This window comes from Panthera tigris, chromosome B2, assembly GCF_018350195.1.
Source record: "Panthera tigris isolate Pti1 chromosome B2, P.tigris_Pti1_mat1.1, whole genome shotgun sequence".
Taxonomy (NCBI): domain Eukaryota; kingdom Metazoa; phylum Chordata; class Mammalia; order Carnivora; family Felidae; genus Panthera; species Panthera tigris.
The window spans coordinates 135,739,727-135,767,124 of NC_056664.1; the positions used below are offsets into that span (position 1 = coordinate 135,739,727).

A 27,398-nucleotide genomic window follows, 5' to 3' on the forward strand; every position below is an offset into this window, starting at 1 on the left:
TCATCAGCCCTATGGTGGTGTTCCTGGAGTAAGAGGCTTTGATCATGGCCCTGCCTGTAGTAGCTGAGTGACCTTGAACAAGTTAGTTAATCTCTTGGGGTCTCAGTTTCTGCTTCTATAACATGGGAGTTACAATGACCTGACTTGTCAGTTTTGATGTTTAGATGAGATAAAGGGCTAAAGTCACCTGGCGTGGTGCCAGGTCTAAGCGGACCACATGGCCAATACTGCTGGCTAGTCCTTGGGCTCAAGGGCATTTTTTAAAGAGGAAAATCTGAACAGGCCGACTTAACATGCACATCTTTGATTTCTTTTCCCGCCCTGCCTCATGGAGATGCTTCCTATGCATCCAACTTCATTTTTAAAAATTGTGATAAAACATACATAACATGAAATTTCCCATTTTAATCATTTTCAACTGTACAGTTCAATGGTATTTAGTTGTTCACATTGTTGTGTAACTATCACCACTGTCCATCTCCAGAGCTTTTTCGTCATCCCAAGTGGAAACTCTGTACTCATTGCACAATAAAGTCCCCATTTCCCCCTTCCTATAACTTCTGATACCTTTTGTTCAAGTTTCTGTCTCTATGAATTTCACTAGTGTAGGTACTTTACATTTAGTTGGAATCATACAATATATGTCCTTTGGGTCTGGCTTATTTCACTCAGCATGTCTTTAAGGTTCATCTGTGTTGTAGCATGTATCCAAATTTCATTTCTTTTTAAGACTGAATAAAATTCCGTCGTATGTATATACCCTATTTTTTTATCCATTTATCTGCCAGTGGACATTTGAGTTGTGAATAATGCTACTGTGACCATGGGTGTGCAAATATCTGTTTGAGTCTGTGCTTTGAGTTCTTTTGGGCATATAGAGAAATGGAATTTCTGGATCATGGGATCTCCAACTTCATTTTGACATGCCTCCCAAGCTTTGGGACTACACTTATAATAGTTTGTTGGGTAGTTTTGCTTGTTGGTGTGCTACTGAAATCTCAAATATCACATGTTTAAAATTTTTCCACATCTCTTCTTCCCACCCCACTCCCTGATCAGATCCTCTTTTTTGATTAATGTTAAGAATAACTTTTGAGACATCCTGGCACAAGCCACCAGAATCTTTGACCTCCTTCTCCTCCCATTCCTCCTTCTCTAGCCCTAAGAATTTGGCAAAGCTACGTCAAGCTTTTTTACATCTTCCCTCTGCCTTGCCCACTCTACCACTCAGAGATGATTAATGCATAGCTTGGTTTTTTTTTCCCCTTGGCATTACCTTGAATGTTTTTAATCCTTCATTTTCTACTGAAAATCAATACTGATTTTTATTAAAAATTCTTTGGAACTCTCATGTCTACAACGAGTTCTCTTAGGACCACGTCTTGCCCTTGTGGACCTGAGTTTTGGGGTCCTGAGGTGTGGCAGCCATCTCTTTATTTGGGACCATTGACTTCTCAGTCATTACTTCTTTCATAGAACTCCAACCTGCCCCGCTTGGGAGGCCTGTGCTCCAGATGGGATTGGGTGGGGGGAGGCAACACAGAGCTTTGGCAACTTTTTATTTTGTTCAGATAACAAATACTTGCTGAGCTCCACTGTGTGCCTGAGAATGTGCTGGGCACAGGATTAATGGTGATAAATGAGACAGGTATAGTTCATCCCTTGTCAAACTTAAAGTGACCTGGGGATTGTGACAAACAGTTAAAGTCCAATGTAGTAAGGACTGTGACAGGATAAAAGCTAGGCATCACTGGAGGGGCAGAAAGGAATCCCAGAGGAATTGACGTCTCGATTGACACACCTGAAAGATTAGTGGGAGTCACTTGAGCCAAGAGTAGGGAAAGTCTGTTTCCACAAGAAGGAACAGTGTGTGCAAAGTCCTGGGGCTCAAAAGGAGCGGGGTTGAACGGGAGGACATGCTTAGAACTTAGAGACTGGTAAGAGATAAGGCAGGAAAGGAGGTTGATCAGGAACGGCTTGGTAAGCTGTTTTAAGGCATTTTGATTTTATCCTTAGAGCTTTGAGGAGCACCAGCATATTAAAGCAGGGTAGCGCCATGGCAGTGTATGATTTTAGAAGAACCACCTGGCAACACAGGGGGCAATGGTTGGCAGGGGAAGGTGGGAGGCGGGGGGTGGCTTAGTGGGCTGTTGCAATAATGGGGACTGGAGATGGTATGAGCTATGGTAGGGATGGTGGGCCCAGGAAAAATGGCTTTTGCTTTGAAAAGGAACTTAAAAATAATCGATCTGATTAGTGTGTGCACGCATGTGAGTGAGGAGGAGGGTAGAGAATCTTGAGTAACACCACGTCTCAGGCTGTGTGGTGTGGTGGCAGATAGGAAGACATTGATGAGGAAAGATGACTGACAGTTGTGTTTGGGACACATTCATTTTGACGAGACTGTGAGAAAATCAAGTCTCCGTGGACCGTGGGCAGGTAGGTGTATGGGTGGGAAGCTCAGCAAAGAGATTTGGTCGGAGATGTCTGCCAGAATATGCTGAGGGGAGAATATGCTGTGTGGCGAAAGGAAAGATAGACAATGTTAAATTCCCCTCAGGCTACTGCTTGGGTTTTTTGTTTTATTTTACTTTGTTTTGCTTCATTGAAACCTAAGTGACAAAATTATGAGATATTTAAAGTGTTCATTGTGATGATTTGATATACCTTGTGAAAAGATTCCTTCCACTGAGTTAACACATCCATTACCTATTTACCTTGTGTGTGTGTGTGTGTGTGTGTGTGTGTGTGTGTGTGTGTAGTGAGAATGTGAGTTCTACTTTTTGAGCAAATTTCACTGATAACAATACATTGTTATCAACTGTGGTCACCAAGTTCTACATCAGATCCTCAGACCTTATTCTTCTCAAGACTCCGCACAAGTGACACCATGTAGTATTTGTCTTTCTCTGTATGGCTTATTTCACTTAACATAATCCCCTCCAGGTTTATCCATGTTGTCCCAAATGATGGGATTTCTTTATTTTTTAAGGGTGAATAATACCCCAATATATTTATATAAAGACCACATTTTCTTTGTTCATTTATCTGTCAGTGAACATTTAAGATTGTTTCCGTACCTTGGTGATTATTAATAATGCCTCTAAGAACGTGGTAGTACATATATCTCTAATGGTTTCATTTCCTTTGGGTAAATGCCCAGTAGTGGAACTGCTGGATCATGTGGTGGTTCTATTTGTGATTTCTTGAGGAGCCACCATATTGTTTTCTGCAATGGCCGCACCAGTTTACAGTCCACCAACAGTACCTCGTCACTTGCTTGTTTTAATTTGGTCTGTTTTATGTTTCTTTTGAATCATGGGTCATTGCTTATTTTTGTAACTGGCAAATGGAGTCTTTCTATGTGGTGGTAACGATGCAGAAACAGCTGCTACTGACGGAGAGAAAAACAAGAAGGAAAGGAAAAACAAAAAGTCGAGAGGAAGAATCCCAGAGAAGTGTGAGAAAAAGCTGTGTGAGCTCATCTGCTGGCCCAGGAGCCATCTGCTCATCTGCTGGCCCAGGAGCTCATCTGCTGGTCCAGGTCGGCCTGGTGGCTCCTGCTCCCGGACGACTCTCCTTTCGCTCCTCTAGCTTTCTGCTTAGGGTTCATTCATCTCCGCTTCTCTCCACTTATGACTATTCAGACCCCACATTAGTGCAAAGGCTTTATCTTTATTTTTTTGATGGGCAACAAAATAGTGATAATTTCTCCAAAACTTCACCTGAGCCTAACATCCTGGCTTTGGCTTTTTGCGCTTCATCCAGGCCTGTGGGAAAGGCACCTTGGGGCTCATCTGGTCACAGGTACAGGGAGCTCTTTAGGGTCCTCAGTCTTTTTTTTTCTTTTTTTTTTTTTTTTTTAATTAGCTCTCCTTCAATAGGATTTTCATAGGCATTGTTTTCATAAGAGCAAATAATAACAGGTAAAATGAAGTTTCTTCTTAAAGAAACTAAAATCGATTGCTTTAATTACATACCTTTACCAAGTTATCCTCAGGGAACAAAAAACTACCTTGTGGTTTTCCTTCTCTGATGTAAGTTGAAGACGTGCAAATAGTTGTTAATGGTGTTTGGTTCAGAAGAGTTTGTTTTAATTGTATATATCAAATATGTTACCTCTTCGTTTTTGTTTTTTTTTTTCTTGTTGCCAATTTACCAATTCTAAATTTTAACGTAGTTGGGGGCAGGAGAAAATCCATTTTGTCCCCAGAGGCTTGTATTACAAACCTGATTCTGCTCTGCACCTACTTCTTTTCTTGTTAAGGGATGAATTCAATTGCACAAATCTAGCGTCTTTTATCTGTTAAACATGTCAGTTCAGGAATTTCACTTGGTTCTATAAAGATACACATCTACAATGGATGACCAATGCAAATACAACATTCAGCCAATTGGCCTCTGACCCCATTCAGCTCTCCTGTCTTCTGGCTTGCAAAACAACCCTTTTTGGGAGGAAAGTGAATCAAAGTTAATTCTTGGTTTGAATGATCATCGGCTGTTTTCTTCTGAGGCTTAAATGTAACCTCATTTTTTTTGGTGTTAAAGCGTGTACTGCATAAACATCATAGGAGACCAAACACTGAAAGTTTCCTTGAGGTATCAGAAATCTGCACCTTTTGCTTGTTTAGGTAAATTTCATTTCTGGTTCTATTATTTCCTCAGTTTGTCCCGGTTAATGAAGGCAATTTTAACCGGGATGTTTGAGGCAGTGTGTGGTCTCCTACTAAAGTTGTCAGTTTACAATTGTTCTGTCTAGTTTGCTGGTTCCTATATACAAAAGAAGAATGTACATGTTAATTTTATCTGAAGCCTGTGCACGTAGCAATTTTTATAATGTATATCTAAAGATGAAGCACCAAGTTTTATGAGACCAGCGTTTCTTGTTAAAGCCCCACCCACCCTATTCTACTTGAGATTGACCCTTCAACTGAATAAAGAACAAAGAGTTCTGTAGTTAAAACATTTCACTGCAGGGACGCCTGGGTGGCTCAGTTGGCTAAGCATTAATTAGACTCTTCATTTGTGCTCAGGTCATGATCTCCTGCTTCCTGGAGCCCCGGCTCAGCTTCATGCTGATAGCGTGGGATTCTCTCTCTCCCTCTCTGTCTGCCCGTCCCCCACTCTCTCTCAATATAAATAAATAAACTTACAAAAAACCCACACAATATGTCCCTGCACGTTGCGTCTTGCCTTTAGTGAATGGGAAAGTGGAGACACAGATGATCTGAATTATAGGGTGTGATATTTCCTCATTTTTTTCTTTGAGAATGGGAAACATTTTAAAATAGTACACATCATCTCCATAGTCTAAATTCGGGTGTAAGAATTTAGACTTCTATACATGGACTTCTTCATAAAACCATGGCAATATTTATTAATTTGTGGAGTTTAATGTTCTGCACAGTATAAACCAGACTGCTTTGGAGGGATAAAGACATGGACGTGACCTCTGAATCTTAGAGCAGAAACTTCTTGTGGGCAATTGGCTGTATGTCCCGAGAACTCAGAGAAGAGTTGGGCTGCGTATAAATCTGTGAGTCATCTGCATTTATGATAAGGGAAGCTGTAGCCGTGGAATAGATTCTCCTGTGAGAATTTGGAGTCATAAGAAGGGCCTGACGTTGAGCCCCGTGCAGATTAGCTTAATGTTGGTTGGAGTGCATCTGCAAATAACACTGGAAAGCCATGTCCTGAGGGGTAGGAAGGACACGGGAATGTTTCGTTTTATGGAAGCCAAGGGAAAAGCATGCTTCAGGAGGAAGGGAGGAATTGTCAGGTGCTTCTGATAGGTCAAGTATGATGTGGGCTGAAATACCTGTTGAATTCAGTAATAAGAGTCATTGGTGATATCAGGATTTAAGCAGCTTTTGTGGGACAGCTAAGGGAGAAAAGAGGCGTGGGTTGAGCCATGCAGGAGAGGTGAGGACAAAGCAGACCTCAGGTGTGCAGATGTCTCTGAGGAGTTGAACTAAGAAGGGGTAGGATGTAAGATGGAAGTTTGAGAGTGATGTGAGGTCATGGGAGCCCTTTATTGTGGGACAGAGTCACACGTGATGAACGTGAATGAGAAGCAGTTGAGCAATAGGGAGTCAGTCAACAAGAGGGAAAAGAAAGAGGATTAATAAAGAAAGAGGATTAATAAACGGTAACAGCAACAGTATTTATTGAGTGCTTACCACATCCAGGGCACTGGTAAACCCTTGACATGTAGTCTCACATTTAATTCTTAGAAAAATGTCACATAGTGGGCACCATTACTTTCTCTAGGTGAGAGAGGGGTAAGTGAGACCTAGAGATGTTAACTAATACACTCAGCGTCCTCCAGCCAGTAAGTGACGGACTAACTTATCAACTTAAGGACTGAACTTGGCCGCCACCCCAGCTCAGCACCCTGGACTGGAATTTAGGCGTTCCAGGCTGCATTTGAATACCTACCTAAAGATTCTTCCAATTAGACCGTAAGAAAGGCCACTTTGAAACTGTCTGAAAGTTCCAACAGTTTTATTTTGACGATTTTAGCTAGTGGCCTGAGTCCAAAAAAAAGAAAAGCCTTTGTTGAGAAAGTGTGTGAGTGTACATAAAACCTCGTGCCTCCAAATATCAACTGTATGAACTGAAGGTGACTTTTGCCCAAAGAACTCCGGAAGTGATTGGCTGAGACAAAAATCAAGGCTCGGGGAGTTTTTTTTCCCACACTTTGAGAAGGGCAGGGAAAGGATGGCATGCGAAGTCGCAACACAAGTGAGTGATAGGAAAACAGGCAGCTTCCCTGTCGATTCTGACTGGCTCTGTTTCCTGAAATAATGTGAATTCTGTTCTCTTGCTCTTACTAGGACATAATGACTACATGTGTCCAGCTACCAACCAGTGCACGATCGATAAGAACAGGAGGAAGAGTTGTCAGGCCTGCCGGCTCCGGAAGTGCTATGAAGTAGGCATGATGAAAGGCGGTAGGTAGCTGCCAGCCCGGGTGCTTGCCTGCCGGGGGTGTGCATGCCTGCCGCCCAGCGCTGGCTGTGTCTTGTCTTGTCTTTTCTTTTCTTTTCTTTTCTTTTCTTTTCTTTTCTTTTCTTTTCTTTTCTTTTCTTTTCTTAAAAAAGTTTAAATGTGTATTTATTTACTTAGAGACTGAGCACAAGCCGGGGAGGAGCAGAAAGAAAGAGAGATAGAAGCCCAAGCAGGCTCCACGCTATCAGCGCACGTCCCCATGGGGGGCTCGAACTCAACGAACCATGAGATCAGGACCCGCCCCAAGATAAGAGTCGGATGCCTAACTGGCTATGTCACGCAGGCGCCCCTGGCTGTTTCTGTCCCAACAACCGTGGCAGTGGAGTGTTTTCCCTTCTAATTAGTTGTTTCCTAGTTCTATTTTTCATTGCAACAGAAGTCTTTTTTATGACATGCTTTTTTTTTTTTTGTAAAAAAAATAGAAAGTGACTGGAACTGGAGATTCTAAAATGCCATTTTGTGTTTTACGTTTTACATGTAAATACTTATATTTTAAGTCAGAGGGGTGTGGGAGGTGGTGGTGGAAGGAAAGGAAGCCTGCTCAGGGAATTATGCTAGAAGTATTTTCCAGTGATTGTTTACATTGCTAACGTTAGAAAACGGTGTCTGAGAATAGGTCTTCCCTAAACTGAGACTTGTAAATGTGAAAGCTAAATAGCTAGTGTGTAATCTTCCAATCTCTTAACATCCCTCGGGGAATTTAAGTTTCAATCAAGAGATAGCTTTCTCCTTCTGAAATTGACTCAACCAGCAACTGCTATAACCTTAGCCCCTGGCATGGTACTGGGAGCAGCACCTCAGGAATGAACCCTGAGCGCTAACAAATCATGTGGCACTCAGGATTTGTGCCTGTGTGCTTGTGTCTTTGTGGCAATGGCTGTGTGTGTGTGTGTGTGTGTGTGTGTGTGTGTGTGTGTGTTTGTGGTTTTCTGTCCCCTCTTGTATCCAGTCTTCCAGTTTTGTTTTATGGGAATCCAGGGTCTGGTTTGGGGGGTATAAGGTGCTCCATTGATGTGGTTGCCTGATTGATCTTGTCTTCTTGGGGATCCAGTCTTGAGGAACACAGATGCTAGTCTTGGGTAGCCTTCAAGGTACTGAGAGAGAACAAATAAAAAATGTGTAATTAAAGTCATGGCGTATTCAGTGTTTTAGGAGGATACAAAGGGGGAGAGGGGCCTATGATGTGGTTGCCTGCTGTCATAGGGGAAAAGCTTTCTGAAGGAGACAAGATTGGGGATGGGTTAAGGAGAACAGAGTTACAGTGAAAAAGAATAGAGATTGTGCAGATAGAGGGTGGCTAACCTTGAGGTCATTAACACTTGGATGAAGGAGGAAGCAGGAGAAAGACCAAGAACTTGGTGGGTAGGAATCTTACCGTCAAAGATTCCTGAGTTCCATGGTCACAAACAAGGCTGCCAGGTTGGGATTTTAAATACAGCATTTGGAATAAAGTCTCTTGATGAACAGATGAAATGTTGAATTTATGCATTGTATGAGCTGTGACTGTATGTCTTGAATGTCTGACAAAGCAGTTTTAATTCTAAGAATTTAACAGCCACATTCTGAAAGTGACACTTTGAGTCACAAATGGATTAAATATTTAAGGAACTCATCTTTCTTTGTACTGTTAGAGAATTAGTCAGGCTTAATAAAAAGCTTCTTAAGGTAACTTGATAAGTGACAGGAATACAACATCTACATGTAAAAAGTTTAATTTGAACCGGCAGAGTCCAAATTTAATGTGCTTTCTTGACAACGTCAGGTAGATTAAGCCCAGCCTCTTCCTTTCTCTCTGAAAGCTGCAGTAATCAATTTGTGAATATTTCCAAAGCATGTTTTCCTTTGAGGGTACCCATGCATTGACCCCACTTCATAAAAACAATTCTGTCTTTCCTAATTTATATCCAGATACGGTCTGGCTGCATAAACATAAATTATGTATACTCATTTGTAGTCTGACAAAAATCTTAATATGCAAAGACATAATAAAAGTCTTCCCACCGTCTTCAGATTCAACTCTAGATAATCTGACCGCACCTCGCTAGTCTGCATGTGCGTGTATCTACTCGTACATGTGTATTTATGACCGAAATCTGTATCTGTGTTAGTTTGCTGCTGTATTAGTTTGGTTGGCCTGCCTTAACAAAGTCTATAGCCAGGGGGTGGGAGGGTGGGGGGGGGCGGTTTAAACAACAAAATTAATTTTCTCACAATTCTGGAGGCTAAAAGTCCAAGAAGAAGGTGCTGGAAAATTCAGTTTCTGATAAGACCTCTCTCCCAGGCTTTCTGATAGTTGCCTTCTCACTGTGTCCTTTTCTCTGTGGGCACAGACATGGGGGAAGCATTCTGTGGTATTGTCTCTCTTCTTATAAGGGTGTCCGTCCTACTGGGTTAGGACTCCACCTTTATGGCCTTATTTAATCTTTGAGTACTTCCATAAAGGCCTTATTTCAAATACAGTCGCATTGCAGGTTGTGACTTCAACATATGAATTTTTGTGGGAAATAATATATATTTATAAATATATGTCATTTTAAATATATATATTATTTATATATATGATATTATTTATATCTGATCTGTAACAGCTGCTCTATCAAAATACTATAGACCCGGGGCGCCTGGGTGGCTCAGTTGGTTAAGCGTCCGACTTCGGCTCAGGTCATGATCTCGTGGTCCGTGAGTTCGAGCCCCGCGTCGGGCTCTGTGCTGACAGCTCGGAGCCTGAAGCCTGTTTCAGATTCTGTGTCTCCCTCTCTCTGACCCTGCCCTGTTCATGCTCTGTCTCTCTCTGTCTCAAAAATAAATAAACGTTAAAAAAAAAAAAATACTATCGTCCTGATGGCTTAAACAACAGAAATGTATTTTCTCACAGTTCTGGAGGCTGGGAAGGCCAGGGTGAGGGTGTCAGAGGTTTAGTCTCATCTGAGGGTTTTCTCCTTGGCTTGAAGATGGCCACCTTCCCACTGTGTCCTCTCATGGCCTTTTCTCTGTATTCACACGTCCCTGGTGTTTTCCCTTCTTCTTATAAGGACACCAGCCTGTTGGATTAGACCTATCTATATGACCCTATTTAATCTTTATTATCTCTTTAAAGACTCTGCGTCCAAATACAGTCACATTCTAAAGTACTGGGGTTGGGGCTTCAACGTAAACTTGAGGGGGGATGGGAAACAAAATTCAGTACTTAATATCTCAGAGGGATTTCTCAGTGGTTATTCAGTATCTGTGGACATATAATAAAAACATGTATCTTTCTGGCAGTTTGTATACATATGTAAGTTTTACGCCAAGCTTTAAAGTTGTAAAATTATAGGCTGTGCAAACATTCCCCTTTAATTATATGTGTAAAGTGTTTACCTTTATAGCAATGTAATTTATTGTATTTTCCACAACATGGAATGCCACACACATAACCTCGTGACACCTTGTATAACAACTCCCCAAATCCTACTGAAGACTTAATTTACAACTGGAAGTACAATTATAACTATAAAATTTGAAATTACTTGTAAAAACAGCTGTGACTAAATAAATTTTTACAACATTTCCTACTGGTTTCATAAGAATCCAGCTTCTTAACCCGATTTGACACCAATTAGAATATTGAATTTCTACATATGACATAAAATAATTAGTTTCAGATAAAAGAGAGAGAACCCTACACCTACCCCCTATTTTTTTAGCAAGACTGAAAAAATTTACTGAAATGTTCTAAAGATCTGAAAGAGTACATGATTCATCTACATGAGGAAATTATTTGAATTCCTTACGATGCCTACTTTACCCTGAAAATCCCGACATCATTATTAGATTTGGTTCTGAGCCAAGGTAGTTCAGTAATGTGCAGGATTGAAAAAATTTTTTAAATATTTATTTACTTTTGACAGACAGAGAAAGAGCTCAAGTGGGGGAGGGACAGAGAGAGAGAGAAGGAGACACAGAATCTGAAGCAGGCTCCAGGCTCTGAGTTGTCAGCGCAGAGCCCGATGCGGGGTTCGAACTCACAAACTGTAAGACCGTGACCTGAGCCGAAATCGGATGCTTAACCTACTGAGCCACCCAGATGTCCCAAGATGCAGGATTTAAGATGTGCTTTAGGGGATGCATTTCCCCATCTTTGTGCACATGCTAGTCTCTCTGCCTCCAGTTGCTTTTTCCTCCTCACCTGTGCCCCTCCCCTTCAACCTCAGAAGGCAGATTAAATGTCTTTTCTTCAGGGAGGACTTCCCCGTTGCCTCACGCTGGGTTAGTTCCCGGTGTTCAACTTTGATAGCAAATAGCTCTTCTCTAGTTACTGTAATTATTGTTAGCTATTCAACAGCCGGCCATAAACTCCATGATGGCAGGGACTCTCTCTGTGTCCTGTTTACTGAGCTAGGACATAGCAAGTCACAGAATAAGTGTTCAAGACGGATGACTCAATTCACTTAAATAGTTACTTGTTGAGAGCTTCTTGAAATTTTTTTTTTTTTTTCAATTTAAATTTTAGTTAGCATGCAGTGCAATATTGGTTTCAGGAGTAGAATTCAGTGATTCATCACTTACATACAGCTAGAGTTTCTTACGCGTGAGCTATTATGGAGACAGCAAACATAAATAAGACCCAGTCCCTTCCACCAGTGTCCTGTCTTTTCGGTACAAATAGGACATTTGCATATGAAGTGGCAAAAAAGCCAGAAGACAAGTTGAGAATGGGTTGGAAGCTGAAGATGAGAATGGTCGGTGGAAGTTCAAAGCTTTAGCCAACCTCTCCTGGTTTAGTCCGACCCAGCATATTACTCAGACCATCTGACTCCCAAGGGGTACAGTTGTTATCAAAGAATCTGCTATTCTAGTGTGTTTTGTGGGAAGAGGGGAGGCTTCAGAGATTGATTTCCTGGTCTAAGTACTGCTGCTCTTCAGACTTGCTGAGCAATCCTGGTATAGTCACTTTGATGAGCTTCATTATCCTCAGATGTAAAATAAAAATAATTTCTACTTAACAAGTTTGTTACAAAAATTGCAATTCATAACATATGAAAGTACTTTATAAATTTAAAGTACCACACAAGTGTTAGCTATTATATCTTTTCTTCTCTCTCTCTCTCTCTCTCTCTCTCTTTCTCTTTTGTTGTTGTTGGAAAAAAGAGAATGGCAGTTTCATCACTTGTCATGGGAAATAAATATCTAATTCCTTTGCGGGGAATAAAAACCTGGCTCAGCCACATCTGCCTTTTCTTTTTTTTTTTTTCGTTTTGGAGTCACACATTGGATAGAGCTTCATGTGGAGTGAGATTTGTTGTGTTTTTCCTTTGGTGATGTCAGAGATTTATTACACAAACCCATTAAAATTCTTTTCTCACAATAGACTCAAAATGTGTTGGTGGCAAGGTTTTCATTTTTCACATTGAAAAAGGAAAAGAGGAAATTGGCACACAGAAATTAATTGATGGAGGAAATTAATTGGTAGACATGCACTGCCGATTCTGGTTGTTTCCCTGTAACATCTTACAAAGAGATTTGAAGGGGAGTGGGAGATACAGGCTTTCAGTTTTGGAATGAATAGGTCACGGAATAAAAGGCACAGCATAGGGAATAGAGTCAGTGATATTTTAATACGGATGTATGGTGACAGATGGTAGGTATATTTGTGGTGAGTGTAGCATAATGTCTGAACTTGTCACATCACTTTGTTGTGCACCTGAAATCAATGTAACATTGTGTGTCAGCTGTACTTAAAAAAAAAAAGAAGAAATTTGAAATAAAGTAATATTGACTAGTCTTTCTTTATTTTGATAACGATGTTATAGTTTGATTTTGAGAACTATTCCAAGACAATAAATAAATTAAATAAGTTGTTACAATTTAGAAGTGAAAAGATACTAATAATATAGATGGGGAGACACCTGTTATATGTCCAAAATAACTCAAAAGCCCAATGAAGAATTGGAAAATAAAATATTTCCTTGTTGCCTCAGGTTAATATTTATCATCATGAGTTACTATAATTCGTTGTCTTGAAGGGATAAGCTCCCACTCCAGGAAATTAGGTTTCCCTTAATCCTACATTGGCTATCTTTTACCAAGAGTTATTGACCGATTATTAATATGAATGATGGTAGAACCAAATCAATGAATTGAGAATGTAAACGTGAGGTTCTTTCTTGGGATTGTCCAGTAATCCTGGTGAGAATTGTAACAGCATGTGAATTGAGGATTTTACAGAAGGCAGGGTTAGGGCTTCCTGTTTCGGGTCTGATTTAAGAAAAATGTTAAAGAAAAGCTAGCTGCTCTTGACCAAAGAGATTCTGCACGTTTTAAGCAACAGATACATATTTAAGCACCTATATATTTATACTTTAAGTACCTTTATGCTATTAAAATATTATTTTACTAAGGCATATCATGGATATTTAATTTATTCAAGATTTACCCCATATGATCATTTTTCATTTACAGACAAAGCCATATACTGAATTAAGTCCTTGAATCTATATAGGACCTTAAAGATTACAAATTCAGTGCTTTGCAACATTTAAAGCAATCAAATGCTTCTACCAGCCGTAGCATTCTCAGTCTATAAGACAGATGAAAGCTGATTTGGCATAGACTCTCTTCCCTCAGTCTGGTGTTCCTGAGAGACCTTCTAGGAACCCCAGGGCGTGAACAAAACACAGTTTTGCAAACCATGGATCTAATCTAACTCCTTCATCTTCTAGGTAAGAAACCTGAGGCTAGAAAGATTAAGTGACTTGATCAAAGTCTCGGAACTACCTAGCAGAAGAATTGAGCCTAGAATTCTAGATTCAGAGTTCTTTCTTTTTTCCTGCACACCTGTTTACAGTAAGTACTCCATGCTGCCACTCACATTTAACATGAAAAATAATTGACTAAAACTATGGGTGGCATATCACTAAGTTAAGGTACGCAAACACATGCACACACTCCAGACAGAAGAAATCCAGAGTAAAAGAACCCACCTTGTTCTATTCTTCTAGAGAACATGGTGATACTAAGACTTCAGGGATCTCTTGACCTGGGGAGCTAAGGTCATTGGGCCTGCCAAGTTCATAGCTAACTTATGAATAGCTGCCTCTTTCTGCTCTAGCAGTGGTGGAAGCAATGCCAGTAGTAGGGGATGTGGAGTGTGGCCGGACTAACTCTGAATTTAGAGAAAAGAGGAGGTGGGTAATGACAACATTGGAATCCATTAGTTTAGCATGAATGGGGAAAATGAGATGACAAGTCGTTCTATCCAAACACTGGTAAAAATGAAGCGATGTCCTGATACATTGTGCTCTCAGCTGCCTAATAGGGGTGGAGGCAGGTCAGCATCTGTGGCTATTTAGTTCAGTTGGGTGAAATGTGATGGCAGGTAGCCCAGCACTGCCACGCCTGTAAGAACCACGCTGCCTTCAGATCTCTTGATGGAGACAGAACAGCTTCCTTACAGATTTGGCAGAGTATGGTGGGATCAGCTCACTTTGAAGATGGATGCCCTACTGACTACACCAACCCAGACTGCTTTTGTCAGGGTTACCAACGACTTTCACGTTTCTAGATCCAACACACAGTTCTCAGTACTCATCTTGACGAGTTAGCAGCTTTTGACACAGTAGATAATCCTCTCCTCCTTCATCTACTTCCTTGACTTGGCTTCCAGAACCATATACTCTTTTAGTTTTCTTCCTACCCCAGTGGTCACTCGTTTTTAGGTCTTTGTGTGTTTCTTATCATCTTTTCTGACCTCTTAATGTTGGAGTGGCCCAGGGTTTATTTAGTCCAGGGACCTCTTCTGTTCTCTGTCTCAACTCCTTTTTGGTATCGTCTAGTCCCAGGGCTTTAAGGAGGGCACTTGTCGGGATGAGCACTGAGTGTTATATGTCAGTGATGAATTACTGAATTCTACTCCTGAAACCATTATTACACTAGATGTTAACTGACTTGGATTTAAGTACAGTTTAAAAAAAGAAAAAAAATACCATTTATATGCTGACGACTCCTCAATTTATACTTCCAACCCTAAATGCAACTGCTCATGTGACTTCCTCATTTGGGTATCTAATAAACATCTCCCAACTCCATTTGGTCAAACTCGAATCCCCTATATATCCCCTCGAATGTGCTTTATCTTCAATCTTTCCCGTCTTAGCTAATAACTTCATCTTTTGAATGCCTTATGCCAAAACATTTGGGTCACCTTGACTCTTCTCTTTTCCTCATACCTCACATTCAGGAAGCTACAGTGGCTTTACCTTCAGATACTCTCAGAATCTGACCATTTCTCACCACTTTTATTGTTGTCATACTGGTCTAAACCACCATCGTCTTTCTCCTACTTTATCGCTGAAGCACTACCTGCTTTTTCCCTTGCTTCCCTATGGTCTGTTCCCCCTGTAGACACATTATAAGTGGAAATCAAATCAGACCACTTCTCTTCTCAAAACCTTGCACGGGTTTCTGTTCACTCAGCCGATGTCATTATAGTGGCCTGAAGTCCCTCGTCATCTACTTCCTCCCTACGTTTGCCTCTTTCACCTCTGTTCCTGTCACTGTGTCTCTTGCTCATTCTACTTGAGCTCTGGGGCCACCCTTAACACCAGACACACTCTATTTTGGACCATTTACTCTGACTCTTCCCTTTCCCTGGAATGCCATTCCCCTGGAGACCTGTGTGCAGAACTCCTTCACCTCCCCCCAGTTCTTTGCTCCATTATCGTTTTGTCAGTGAGGCATGCCCTGACCATTCTATTTAGTAGAACAGTTTACTTGCCCGCGCATTCTGCAGTCGTCTTACCTCCCGACACCCCCAGCCTACTCCACTCCTTTGTTTTTCCATTGTATTTCCACCTTGTAATATACCATAAGATTAATTTTAGATTATGTTTATTGTTTGATGTCTGTCTCTCTTACTAGAAAGTAAGCTCCGGACGGGTGTTAACGAACAAATAAAACACATTGGTGTATTTGGTCTACTGGTATATTACAAGCACATCGATCAGTGACTGCATATACTAGGCAGCCAATAAATAGCTGTAGCATATGCATGAATTACTAGAATGAATGAATGAACTGAAAGTACATGATCACTGTAGAACTCTGAATAGATTGAAAGATGGAGGTTTTTTTTGTTTTTTTTTTTGTTTTTTTTTTTTTTTTTTAGTTAAGGGAAACTATCTGCTGGGAACCTAAAACCTGCAGTATAGTAGTTAGCTTCTACTGTATCACAGAACCTCGCCTCAAAATCTCAATGGCAAACACAACAAGCATCTATTACATGACGGGGAGGTCCACTGGGCAACTGCTGGGCGCACTCATATGTCTGGCTCTTTTGGCTCCAGTGGCTGGGATGAACTCAGTTTTGCTTGGCATGTCTCTCCTCCCCGGGCAGGCTCGTGCAGGCATATCCTCATGGTGATGACAGAGGCCCAAAGGAGAACATCCCCACATCACAAGCCTGTTTCAAGCCTTTGCTTGCATTATCTGCTCATACCCAATAGGCCAAAACAAGTCAAATGGCTGAGTCCTTAAGGCTTGCAGGGGTTGAAAAATTAGGGCCATGTTTGTAATTCATCACAACCAGACATATGACCTTTTCAGATTTTGGACTGAAAAATAATTATAGCGTCCTAAAACCTCAGACGTGGCGGGGGGCGGGGGGTGACCACTGGGTTTATTTCCCCTTCCTCACTCAGTGTGGGAATCCTGCATGTCACATTCCTGACAGCTTATGTTGGAGCGCTGCAAGCAACAGGTATTCCATTTTCATGCCTCCCTTAGATACAGGACGAGTGGACACCATGAGGGAGAAAAACCCTGCAGCAGATGTGAGCCAGTACTCCTGGAAGTGTATGGGCTCGTTTCAGATAGGCTAGATTCCACTAATTTATTCAGATGTGGGCTTAGGGTCTGCACGTGAATGCGACAACTGCTCACGAATGCGGTTTAAAAAGCAGTTAAAGGGGCGCCTGGGTGGCGCAGTCGGTTAAGCGTCCGACTTCAGCCAGGTCACGATCTCGCGGTCCGTGAGTTCGAGCCCCGCGTCGGGCTCTGGCCTGATGGCTCAGAGCCTGGAGCCTGTTTCCGATTCTGTGTCTCCCTCTCTCTCTGCCCCTCCCCCGTTCATGCTCTGTCTCTCTCTGTCCCAAAAATAAATAAAAAACGTTGAAAAAAAATAAAAAAATAAATAAAAAGCAGTTAAAGGTAAGGCTATTTAATATTTCGGTAGGAGTTTCCTGCCTGTTATAAAATCGACCAAAGACTTCATCGACAATCCTATTTCATTTTTATTTAAGTTGTAGTTAGAATGCCATTTTAATTTTTTTTATCCTGAAGTAATTTGGTTGCTTATTTAGAGGTCAGTTTAGTTCTTACAAGATGGCAAGAGGGATCTTTATTTACTTTTCTAAGAATGACCTGGAAAGTTAGAGGGAATGCTGACAGGCTTTTGAGGCCAGGCAGAAATTTCAGGACGGCTCTCTCTTGTTCCTATAACTTGCTCTTGCAAAAGTAAATTGGCCTTGGAATGATGTAGAGAGCCTTTCTTGAGGATAGAACTTATAAAACGTAGAATTTGGGGGACAGCAAATTGTATGAATGAATTGCTGCTCTTAAATTCTATAAAGCAAAGCCTTCACGAATTTTCATGTGTTTACTTTTAGTTTCAGTGATGGTGATGAGGATAATGAATGGTGCTTAGAGCTGAGAAGAACTAAAGTCACCTAGCCCCGGCTTGTTTGTTTTTCCTTGGTTTTCAGCTTATTGTTCGTGTCCAACTCACGCAGCTAGTTAACTGCTCAGACAAGAGGTCAAGACTCATGACTCCTAGTTCAGTGCTCTTTTCATTGCACCGCACTACCTTGCTGAACTATAGCTATTTAGATCATTGTGCAAGATACACACATGCAAAAGTAAAATATTAACATCAGATAGACCACAGTTATGACTTAGGAACGATTGCTGTGGACACAAAATACTACTTTTCAACAAGAACGTTAATCAACACATTTGGCTTAGTTGCACAGCTAATGTACCGTAATAAATTTATATGGTGATGGATATTCTTTAAAGAGTTACTTAATATTTAATTACTTAATATTGCTTAATATTTAATGAAATTTTAAAAAGGACATTTTCTCCTTCAGGCCACAGGTTTCCAGTATTTTCCAATAACAATTTCAATATTTGTTGCAAAGTCTCTTTGTTTTCCTTTTTAGATAAAAAGGGGCAACTGTGCTAGGTAGAAGGAGGCCTGGCTAAGGATCAAGTGTGTGAGCTGGTTCTTCTGAGGACCCTTGGACAGATCACTTCATTTTTCTGGACTCAGTTCTCAGTTTTGAAAAATTAATGAGCTCAGGACTCAGTGGTCTCTAAAGTATCTTTCAAATCTTAAATTTTATGATGTACAATCTAAGTTCAGATTAATACTGAAGAGGTCAGAATCGAAAGGCAAAGATAGTGTATATGCATTTCTGGATATGAGGAACGACCTCAGCAGCCATCATATTCATATTTCAAACTAAATTTGCAGAGCAAATGGCGATAGGAAAAACCTGTTGGAATGGCCAGAGGTATTCTCTTCAGTAATGAGTATAGAAAGAGAGTCTCTCCTGAGTGGGGAGTGTCACAAAAACCCGTGTGTTGCTGCCATCGTGATGGTCGAACTATACAATGTGGCTATGATGTCACTACCAATTATATAGCCACATAAATGAAAGAATTCAAGAACTAAGTTTGTTGGGATAGGTCTTCAATATAAGTACGCTCTTTTCTGTTATTAGAGATGTAATAGTTATGCCTAAGATGTGAGTCCCAAGAACTGGTGAAACTTTCTAGTTTCTGCCTCGTGGGACAAAGGAAAAGGCTAGATGGTGACTTCTGAGAAGTTCCTGATGAAGTATCACACAAGGTAGTCTGGTGATGTTTGCTTGAAAACGTATCCAGTGTGAACCAACACACCTGTGGTCAGACTTCTGCGACATCTTTGCCAGCCCTGAGAGACCCTAAGGTAAAGTGTGGAGTTGTGTATAAAGAAAAGTCTGGTTACACCTCGAGGCAACATGCGGTTTAGTTTAAACTTGACTTGAGCAAATAAAAGTTGGCGAGAAGCACACAGAATTATACTTAGGTGTTTATATCTTTAGAAGCTTACTTTAAAAGACTGGCTATGATTGCATTTATTTTTAATAACTTTTAGGCAGTTTTATTTAGAACGTTTTACATAACAAATGCCAGGTCAATCCAAACTTCTTAGCCTAAATCATTTACAGATAACCTTTACTGAGCATTTACTATGTGAAGGTCTTGGAGACACAAGGGTAAAATGTGGTCCCTGACCACAAAGTCCAGTTCATCTAAAGGTGGAAAGAAACCATTAACATCCCCTCAAGAGACGTAGGATTGGAGTGGGCCTAAAAATTCCTGCCGTCTTGGCTCACCCACCAGTTTGGACCCTACTGATGTTAATGCACCCAGGAATCGAGCAAGCTCAAGTGTGCTAGCTGGCCCATTGTATTTACTTTCAGGTTCTGGCTGATGTTCCTGGAAATATGTCGTATTGCCAAGTTACATCCTGCCCACCCTAGATTTATTTCTTTTTCTTTGTGGGTCTCAGTCTCATAGAAAACATGCTTCTGTGAAAACACCAACTACCCCATCAGGCTATTCTGAGAATCGAATGCATAAGTTATCTTTTGATAATTATGAACTGGCAGATGTTAGGCATTATAATTCATATATGGTGTAGCATTTTGGTCTTCAGCTTTTGAAATCTGTCTGGAGATGTGTGATCTTGAGCAAGATACTTAAGCCCTCGGAACCCCAGGTCCTTTATTTTGTCAAATGAGGATAATAATAATTGCTAATAAGGTTGTGCAGGAATGAAGGTATAGCTTTCAGTATTGTATTTGGCTTTTATCCAACCAGAAAGTTGCTCACAACAGGTAATAAAGAGCACACACAATTTTTGCCGTATGTACCTAATCTAATGTCCAAATAAAATGCAATTCCACTAGATTATCATCATCATCTCAGTCCATCAAGAATTATTAAGTAATTAGTTATTAAGCATGTAGTTCAAAGTAATCAGTAATATGTAGGATGTAGTGTCCAGCCCTAAGGAATGTACAATTTGCCTGTTGCCTACCCTGGCATTCAAACTTCTCCACCCGCTAAATCTCACCTATTTTTTCATGCTTCTTTCCTACTCTCCTAAGACATTTTTGGCTGCAGCAACCAGGTTTCCTAAGAAACTTTTGGCCGCTCATTGACCACAGAACGTACCTTGTCCCTTTATGCCTGCCTTCAATCTCAAGTTGGTTATTAATACTTTATTTATTAGTAATAAATTTTCCTGTTTACCAAAGTCCATCTCTTTAACTCATTTAGGACTCCTTGGAAATCATCCTCTTTTTCCTCTGAATACTTAATAGTATTTTTTCTCTGTGCTAATCAGAGGGTCAGTTGGGCTGCTGTTAGAGCCCCTGTGTTAATTCAGGCAGTGAACTTTTTGATCCCTGACAGCCTGAAGACAAGACGGACACCTTGGCGTGGAGTCCATTCCAGCTGCAAGAGAGCAGTTTCCACCGTCTTGGCACTTGACTCCTGCTTGACCTCAGCTCTGTTGATTTCAGCATACACTGCAACATCTGTCCTCTGCCTCACCTCCATTTCTCGGCTTTGACATGACCCCATCTACACAGAAGCTTTGATTTTTGACTTCTAGCTTATTTATCTGACTGCTCATTTTCTCTCATTGGTAGAGTTGATGGTGCACAGACTTTGCTTTACTTACCCATAGAGATGCCAACCACCTAGCTCTAGGGTCAACATTGTCACCAAGTCTTCTCTGCTGCCTGGCCTCTTGAGTGGCAGAGTGCCCTGCCAGTCATCTTCTGGACCTTTGTGCTATTCCACCAGCATCCAGCCAACTGCCTGGTGCTGCAAATAATCTATCTTTATTTACTGAACACTTGCTGCACCTTCTGAATGCCAGTAGTTGAGCCAAGCTAACAACTTGGCATTGTATTTTAAAAATATGTTCATCTCCTATCTTTCCAGTGAGATTTTTAATTTCTATCAGGACAGTCATTTGCTTGTTTTATTCTCTGCGCAGTGATGTTTTTGTGAATATTTGTTACTGATGGTGAGTTTAATGAAAACAGAAAAAAGGAGAAGAGGTGGCTTATTTTAGGGTTTAGCTGAACAATTCCCTTGGACTAAGTCTGTTCTTCAGATCATATAAGCATGACGAAATTCACACCACTACTATAATTACCCCCCCCTCTCTCTTTCTCTCTCATCCTCCTCTCTTCTTGCATATGCATAGACTGGTGGAAAACTTATTATGCAGTTTTGAACATGAAAAGTAATAACGCCAAGTAATACAACTATCATAAAGAATAAATAAAATTATACATGTAGTCAAAGAAAAGCTCTTTTTTTTGGTTTATTTATTTTGAGAGAGACAGAGACAGCCCAATTGAGGGAGGGGCAGAGAGAGAGGGAGAGAGAATCCCAAGCAGGCTCCACGCTGCCAGCACAGAGCCTGATGTGGGGCTTGAACCCAGGAAATCACAAGATCATGACCTCAGCTGAAACCAAGAGTCGGACACTTAACCGACCGAGCCACCTGGGCGCACCAAAAAAAAGCTCATTTTAAGAGAATAAAAAATCCATTTCCAGAACTATTAAGTTAAAATAAAATTTCCATATCATTGAATTACATTAATAATATTCAGAACCACAGAAAAGCTAAACTGGTTTGTTGATGGCTGAAACTCTTTATAGGTATTTGTTTTGAGAAGTTCTAGGTAGAGCGTCTTTATTAGTGAATGTCAACTTCTGTCTTTCCCTTTTAGCCTAATTCTTATGTTTATTGTATTGTTTTGTAGAGGATTCAAAAATATGCCTGTTATGCTGTATGTGGGGTTTCCCATAAAATATTAGTTGCGGTGTGGCTGTTCCATCATGCATTTTCCAGATACTATTTCTTGCAAGCAGATATTAGCTCAATTTTTTCTAGTGTATTCACACACATTTTGATTCTCCCTCTCTCAATATGGTTTTAATTCATTACATGAAAGTTTTTTTAAAAAAATAGTTTCAATAATTTTTAATAACTGATTTTGGAATAACCATATTTGCTCCAATGCCGCGATTCCCCCGGTATTCAGTGGGGTCCTTCCCCAAATTAAATGTTGTACATGTGGAATTGATTCACTTCACATAGAATTTTTTTTTTTACCCCCAAGGAAATGTGGCTTTCTGGCTTATAGTAGTGGTAACGGGTCAGAAAAAATTCCCATCCATATCGGTTATATATTCATAAGGAAATGTCTGATACAAGGACAGAGAACAAAACTAAACAAAACAAATAGCAGAACAAACCCTAGCAAGATAAATTTTAAAAATACTGAGAATATTTAAAAAAGAAAATACTCCAACAAAGCACTCGGGTCCAATTAATGAATGCTGAAATAGGAAAAGGCAGAGTTGGCTGGAGGAAAGCCACCTAGGGCACAGCCATGAGACAGCATCTGGAGGGGCGGTGGATGAAATGATGCTGCTTTGAAAGACAGAAGGGGAACAAAGGAAGTAAGGACTAACAAGGGAATTGTGCTCAGAATGTGCTCAGGATGCTAGAAGCAGTAAGAACAGAGGAGGACGTGAAATGCAAAGTGGGTGCGCATAACTGAGCCACACAAAGAAATGCTGATAATTCAGGCAGAACAGGTGGACCTAATGATAGGAAAAAACAGGTTTGAACTTCAAATAATTGGATGATATAGGAAAAGACATCAAGGCATATTAAATAAAATATTCCTTGTAGCTAAAGACTTGGTTTGGGGCATAATCCTCAAAACCAGACTGCTGTCCCATCAAAAAAAAAAAAAAAAAAAAAAAGACAGAGAAACTTTTGTGTTCGAGGCAAGATGTGAAAGTGTTCCAAGAGTTTACTTCTCCATATCTGCGGCATCTAAGGATTTAAAGAAGAAATACAGAACTCAAGAAAGATTCCTGAGCACCACGAGCGTAGCTTATAGACAGGCTAACTTTTCTATATGAAAGCAGAAAGATACTAGCTGAAGACTTATACAGTGTAAAATTGAATGACTTTAAAGATTTTGTGAAAATTTAAATCGTGCCTCGCTGTTAGGTCCCACACACACATCTGAAAAGATGGTGGAAGACAGGTGTGAATAAGACATGTTAAAGGGTAACAGATTAATTAACAAGTTGATGTTAGAAGGTAAAATAAATGATTACATTAGATGCCATTTTTAAAAGAATTATAGGAGATTGAGACCTATAAGACATTTAAAAAGCTTTTTACGCAGATGGTGAAACAGTTTGAGAATAAACCCAAACAATGAACTCTGTATCCTGCCCTTGAATGACAGAATTTACTTAGTCAAGTGAGGAAATTGAAGCACATGTTGTTTAAGATGGCTGTTTTTTAAGAAACTGTATCAGTTAAGATTAATAAAGATTTAAGAAAGAAACAGTTGAAAATCCAGTAAAGGAAATAAAAAATACATAATTTTTAAAAATTATCATTAAAAATCTTTAAAAAATCATTAAAAATCACTAAAAAACCATTAAAAATAAATTGAAAGTCAATTTTATCTAGGACTCATAAATATTTTTAAAATTAAGTGAAACTGGATTAGGCAATGTTAAAAATAATGAACTAGATTTTTAAAAAACGTCCCTTAAATTGACACCTATAAACAGCTCTGAATTTTAATGTCCAAATACAATAGCAACAAAATGCCAGCAAGGAAAATGTACAGAAACACTGGGTTGTCTTTTCTTATCGATTCTTCAGAGTTCTTTGTATATTCTGGAGTCTAATTTTTTATTTATTTTGTGTCTTGCAAATGTATTCACCTAGTATGTAGCTTGTTTTTGTTTTGTTTATTGTGTCATCTATTTCATAGAATTTTAATTTTAATTTTTAAGGTATGAAATTTATCATACTGTTTCTTTATAGTTTGTGCTTTGAATTCTGTTTAATAAATCCTTCCCTGTCTGAACACTATACAGTTATTTATCTATGTTCTGTTTTAAAACTATTCAAGTATTTTTGTCACATTTTGTTACTTATTCCAGCTGAAAGAGAATTTTGTTTATGATATGAGGTAGGGATATAAATTTTTTTTCCATCTGGATAACCAGATTATTTCAGAGCTATTAATTATATAATATTCTTTTCTCATTGATCTATAAAGTATCTCCATTATCTATGAAGTTCCTGTGTATGAGAATCTGATTCTGAGCTCTCTTTGCTGTTTTTTCCCCCTCTATTTGTTTATGCCTTCACTAAAACCAGTTTCAATTTCCATAACTTTGTAATTACTTTGACTTTATAATCCTTCTTAGAAAGGACTTTGTTCTTCTTCAAAATTATTTTGGCTATTCATGGCTATTTTTGCTTCCAGTGGAATTTTTAAATTAACTTTTAATGAAATTGCATTGAATTTATAAATTAATTTAGGGACTATTGACATCTTTGTGATATTTAGTCTTCCCAGCCATTGACATTATAAAGCTATTAATTTTGGATTTTTTAAATGGCCTTCAGTAATATTGTAAAATTTCCTCCAAAAGCCCTTCCATAGTAAAAAAAATATTCCTACGTATCTCATTTTATTGATAGTTTTAAGACATACCTTTCAAAAAATTCTATTATCTTATTGCAGATATGTCATATATTTCTTAAAAAATTATAAATTTGGGGTTATATTGCCTATTTGTTTCAATGTATTTGCATGCTATTCAATATTCTTCAAAACGAGATTTTTCGGGTGGCTGTATTACTATTCCGGTATAGACATAGCATACTTTATTTAACTATTTTTTTAAATTATTGGTATTTTTATTGCTTTTAACTTTCATGATTTTCTTTCCTATTTTAGTATATGTGCTGCTGAAGCAAGCACCTAATTTTCAAGATTTTTAAAAAATGTTTATTTATTTATTTATTTATTTATTTATTTATTTGATGTATGTATTTATTTATTTATTTAGTGCTGGGGAGGGGCAGAGAAAGAGGGAGAGAGAATCCTAAGCAGGCTCTGCACTGTCAGCACAGAGCCCAACATGGGGCTCGATCTCACAAACCGTGAGATCATGACCTGAGCTGAAATCAAGAGTCAGATGCTTAACAAACTGAGCCACCCAGGCACCGCTAACTGTCATGATTTTAAACAAGACTATGAACAGCTTTCTTGTTAAATCTTGGGACACCACAGTAATTATTTATTTAGGATTCATTTCTAGAACTTGAATTGCTGAGTCAAAATGTATACACTTTTGATGTATGTTGCCAAAATGAGGAAAGTGAATTACAAATAGTATTTAAGCCTTTTAGTTTATATAGGTTTGTACTGAGCAATAAGGAAAATAGTGAATAAATGAATGCATAAATGATTCTGGAAGTATAGACAAGGAAGGGGTAGCAGCAGTTAGTCCTAGGTAAGGGAATTATGTATGGTTTTTATTTTCCACTTTTTATTTCTCTGCATATTTTGTATTTTCAACAGTGTGCATGAATTATTTATGAATAAAATAAAAAAAAAGCTTTGATATTCTTATGTAGATTTAGTGGGAAAACATCTCTCCATTTTTTTTCATTTTTAAGAAATTTTATTCATGGTAATTCTTTTTCTTTTTATGTCTCTTCTGCTCTTTTGGGAGTGAGATTGACCAGCTATCTTGCTATAACAACTGTGTACATTCTTTTTTTTTTTTTTTTCAACTTTTTTTTTTATTTTTTTTTTATTTTTGGGACAGAGAGAGACAGAGCATGAACGGGGGAGGGGCAGAGAGAGAGGGAGACACAGAATTGGAAACAGGCTCCAGGCTCTGAGCCATCAGCCCAGAGCCCAACGCGGGGCTCGAACTCACGGACCGCGAGATCGTGACCTGGCTGAAGTCAGACGCTTAACCGACTGCGCCACCCAGGCGCCCCCAACTGTGTACATTCTTATTATTGTATCTAGCTGATAAATTTCACAACTGTAAATATCTTCTTCCTCATTTGGTACTTAATTATATTTTAGGTGAGCTCAGAAATACCATGGAACGAGTTCATTCAACTCATCACCATAATGTTGATATATCAGTATCAAATCTCTGGTGTTTGGGGTATTAATAAGATGCTTGTTGGTCATATTTGTGTTTTTGATGATGGAAGGCAGCTGTCATTGCAAATGGCAAGGACACATGAAAGCCACTAACTGCATACCTTGCCCCCTCCTTGCTTAAAACTAAAGCACCAATGACTGGTGGCGATACTTCATGAAGCTGTGGACAAATAAATTAACTCCTCCATTCCTTATCAGCATGTTTTCAATCCCTCTTGAAGGCAAGTGGGACAAAGCTAAGTGAGGAACAAAGAGCTTTCACGAACCATGAAAGCTTTCTGAACAATCGAGAAAAAAATTGTTTTGAAACAATGACTTATGCCCCATTCTTTTATGTGAATGTGTTTTCTTAAGGCAATGACTGGTGAAGAGTTGGATGGTTTTATGTTTAAAGTAATTTTTTTTTCTCAGCAAGACACCCCACTGTCATCAGGTCTCTCTTCAGAGGGATTTTGTCACTGATACCTGGTAGCTTATTCTGATTGCTTGCCCCACATCTACTCAGAGTACACACTGTTCCAAAAAATCACCAAGTTGAAATATTTTTATTTGGGCAACTTCTGCAATCAAGGTAATTCACCTTATCTTCAGAGAATAAAATGGAAAAGGGCAACCCAATCTCTGTGACCTTAAACTTCTCTTGAAACTTAGAAGACTGTTAGCTCAGCCTGTGAGAGCTTGGTGCGAATGACACCAAGGTCATGGGTTCTATTCCATATAGGGCACTGAAAGTCAATGCAAAAGCCTCATCACATTGGCACAGAATCCCTGGGGTATGTGCTAGCCATTTGCCGTGGGGCAAAGAGGTGTGAGAATTTTAGTGAATTTTGTCATAATTTAGGAATTCTCCAACCTGAAACTAGTTATGGGACCAAGGAAGAGGGCCAACGGAGTCTGGATGAGAGGCCTTCTTGTACCTTGGGCCAGAGAACAGGGGAAGAAGAGAAAAGTTACATGAGCTTTACGAAGTCAGTGTCAGTCCAAGGCACTGCATTCGATGGGTATAGCAAAGAAAAGACCGGGTTCAGCTACTAGGAAGGTTTGCAGATGGAGTCACTGTATAAGCCAGTGTCGGGATATCTGTCTACAGGGGCAGGACACCCACCAGCAGGCAAGGGTTCTGGGAATGGAGACCATTTCTGGAAGGCATGTGGGCAAGTGCCATAAGTAGTTCCCTAGCTACCACTGGGTTCGGGGCCGAAAAGCTTGGGCGAAGCATAGCCTCTGGGCCAACTGAGCTGTTAGGGAGTGGTGTGG

General features: G+C 39.6%; 1 protein-coding gene across 1 annotated transcript in view; it reads left to right on the forward strand.

Moving 5' to 3' along the window:
• Positions 1 to 27,398, forward strand: part of ESR1 (estrogen receptor 1) — a 436,996-nt gene that overhangs the window by 232,197 nt on the left and 177,401 nt on the right. The window contains exon 6 of the mRNA XM_042987330.1: positions 6,837 to 6,953. Within this exon, the coding sequence (XP_042843264.1) occupies positions 6,837 to 6,953 (117 nt within the window). The remainder of the gene's footprint in view (positions 1 to 6,836; positions 6,954 to 27,398) is intronic.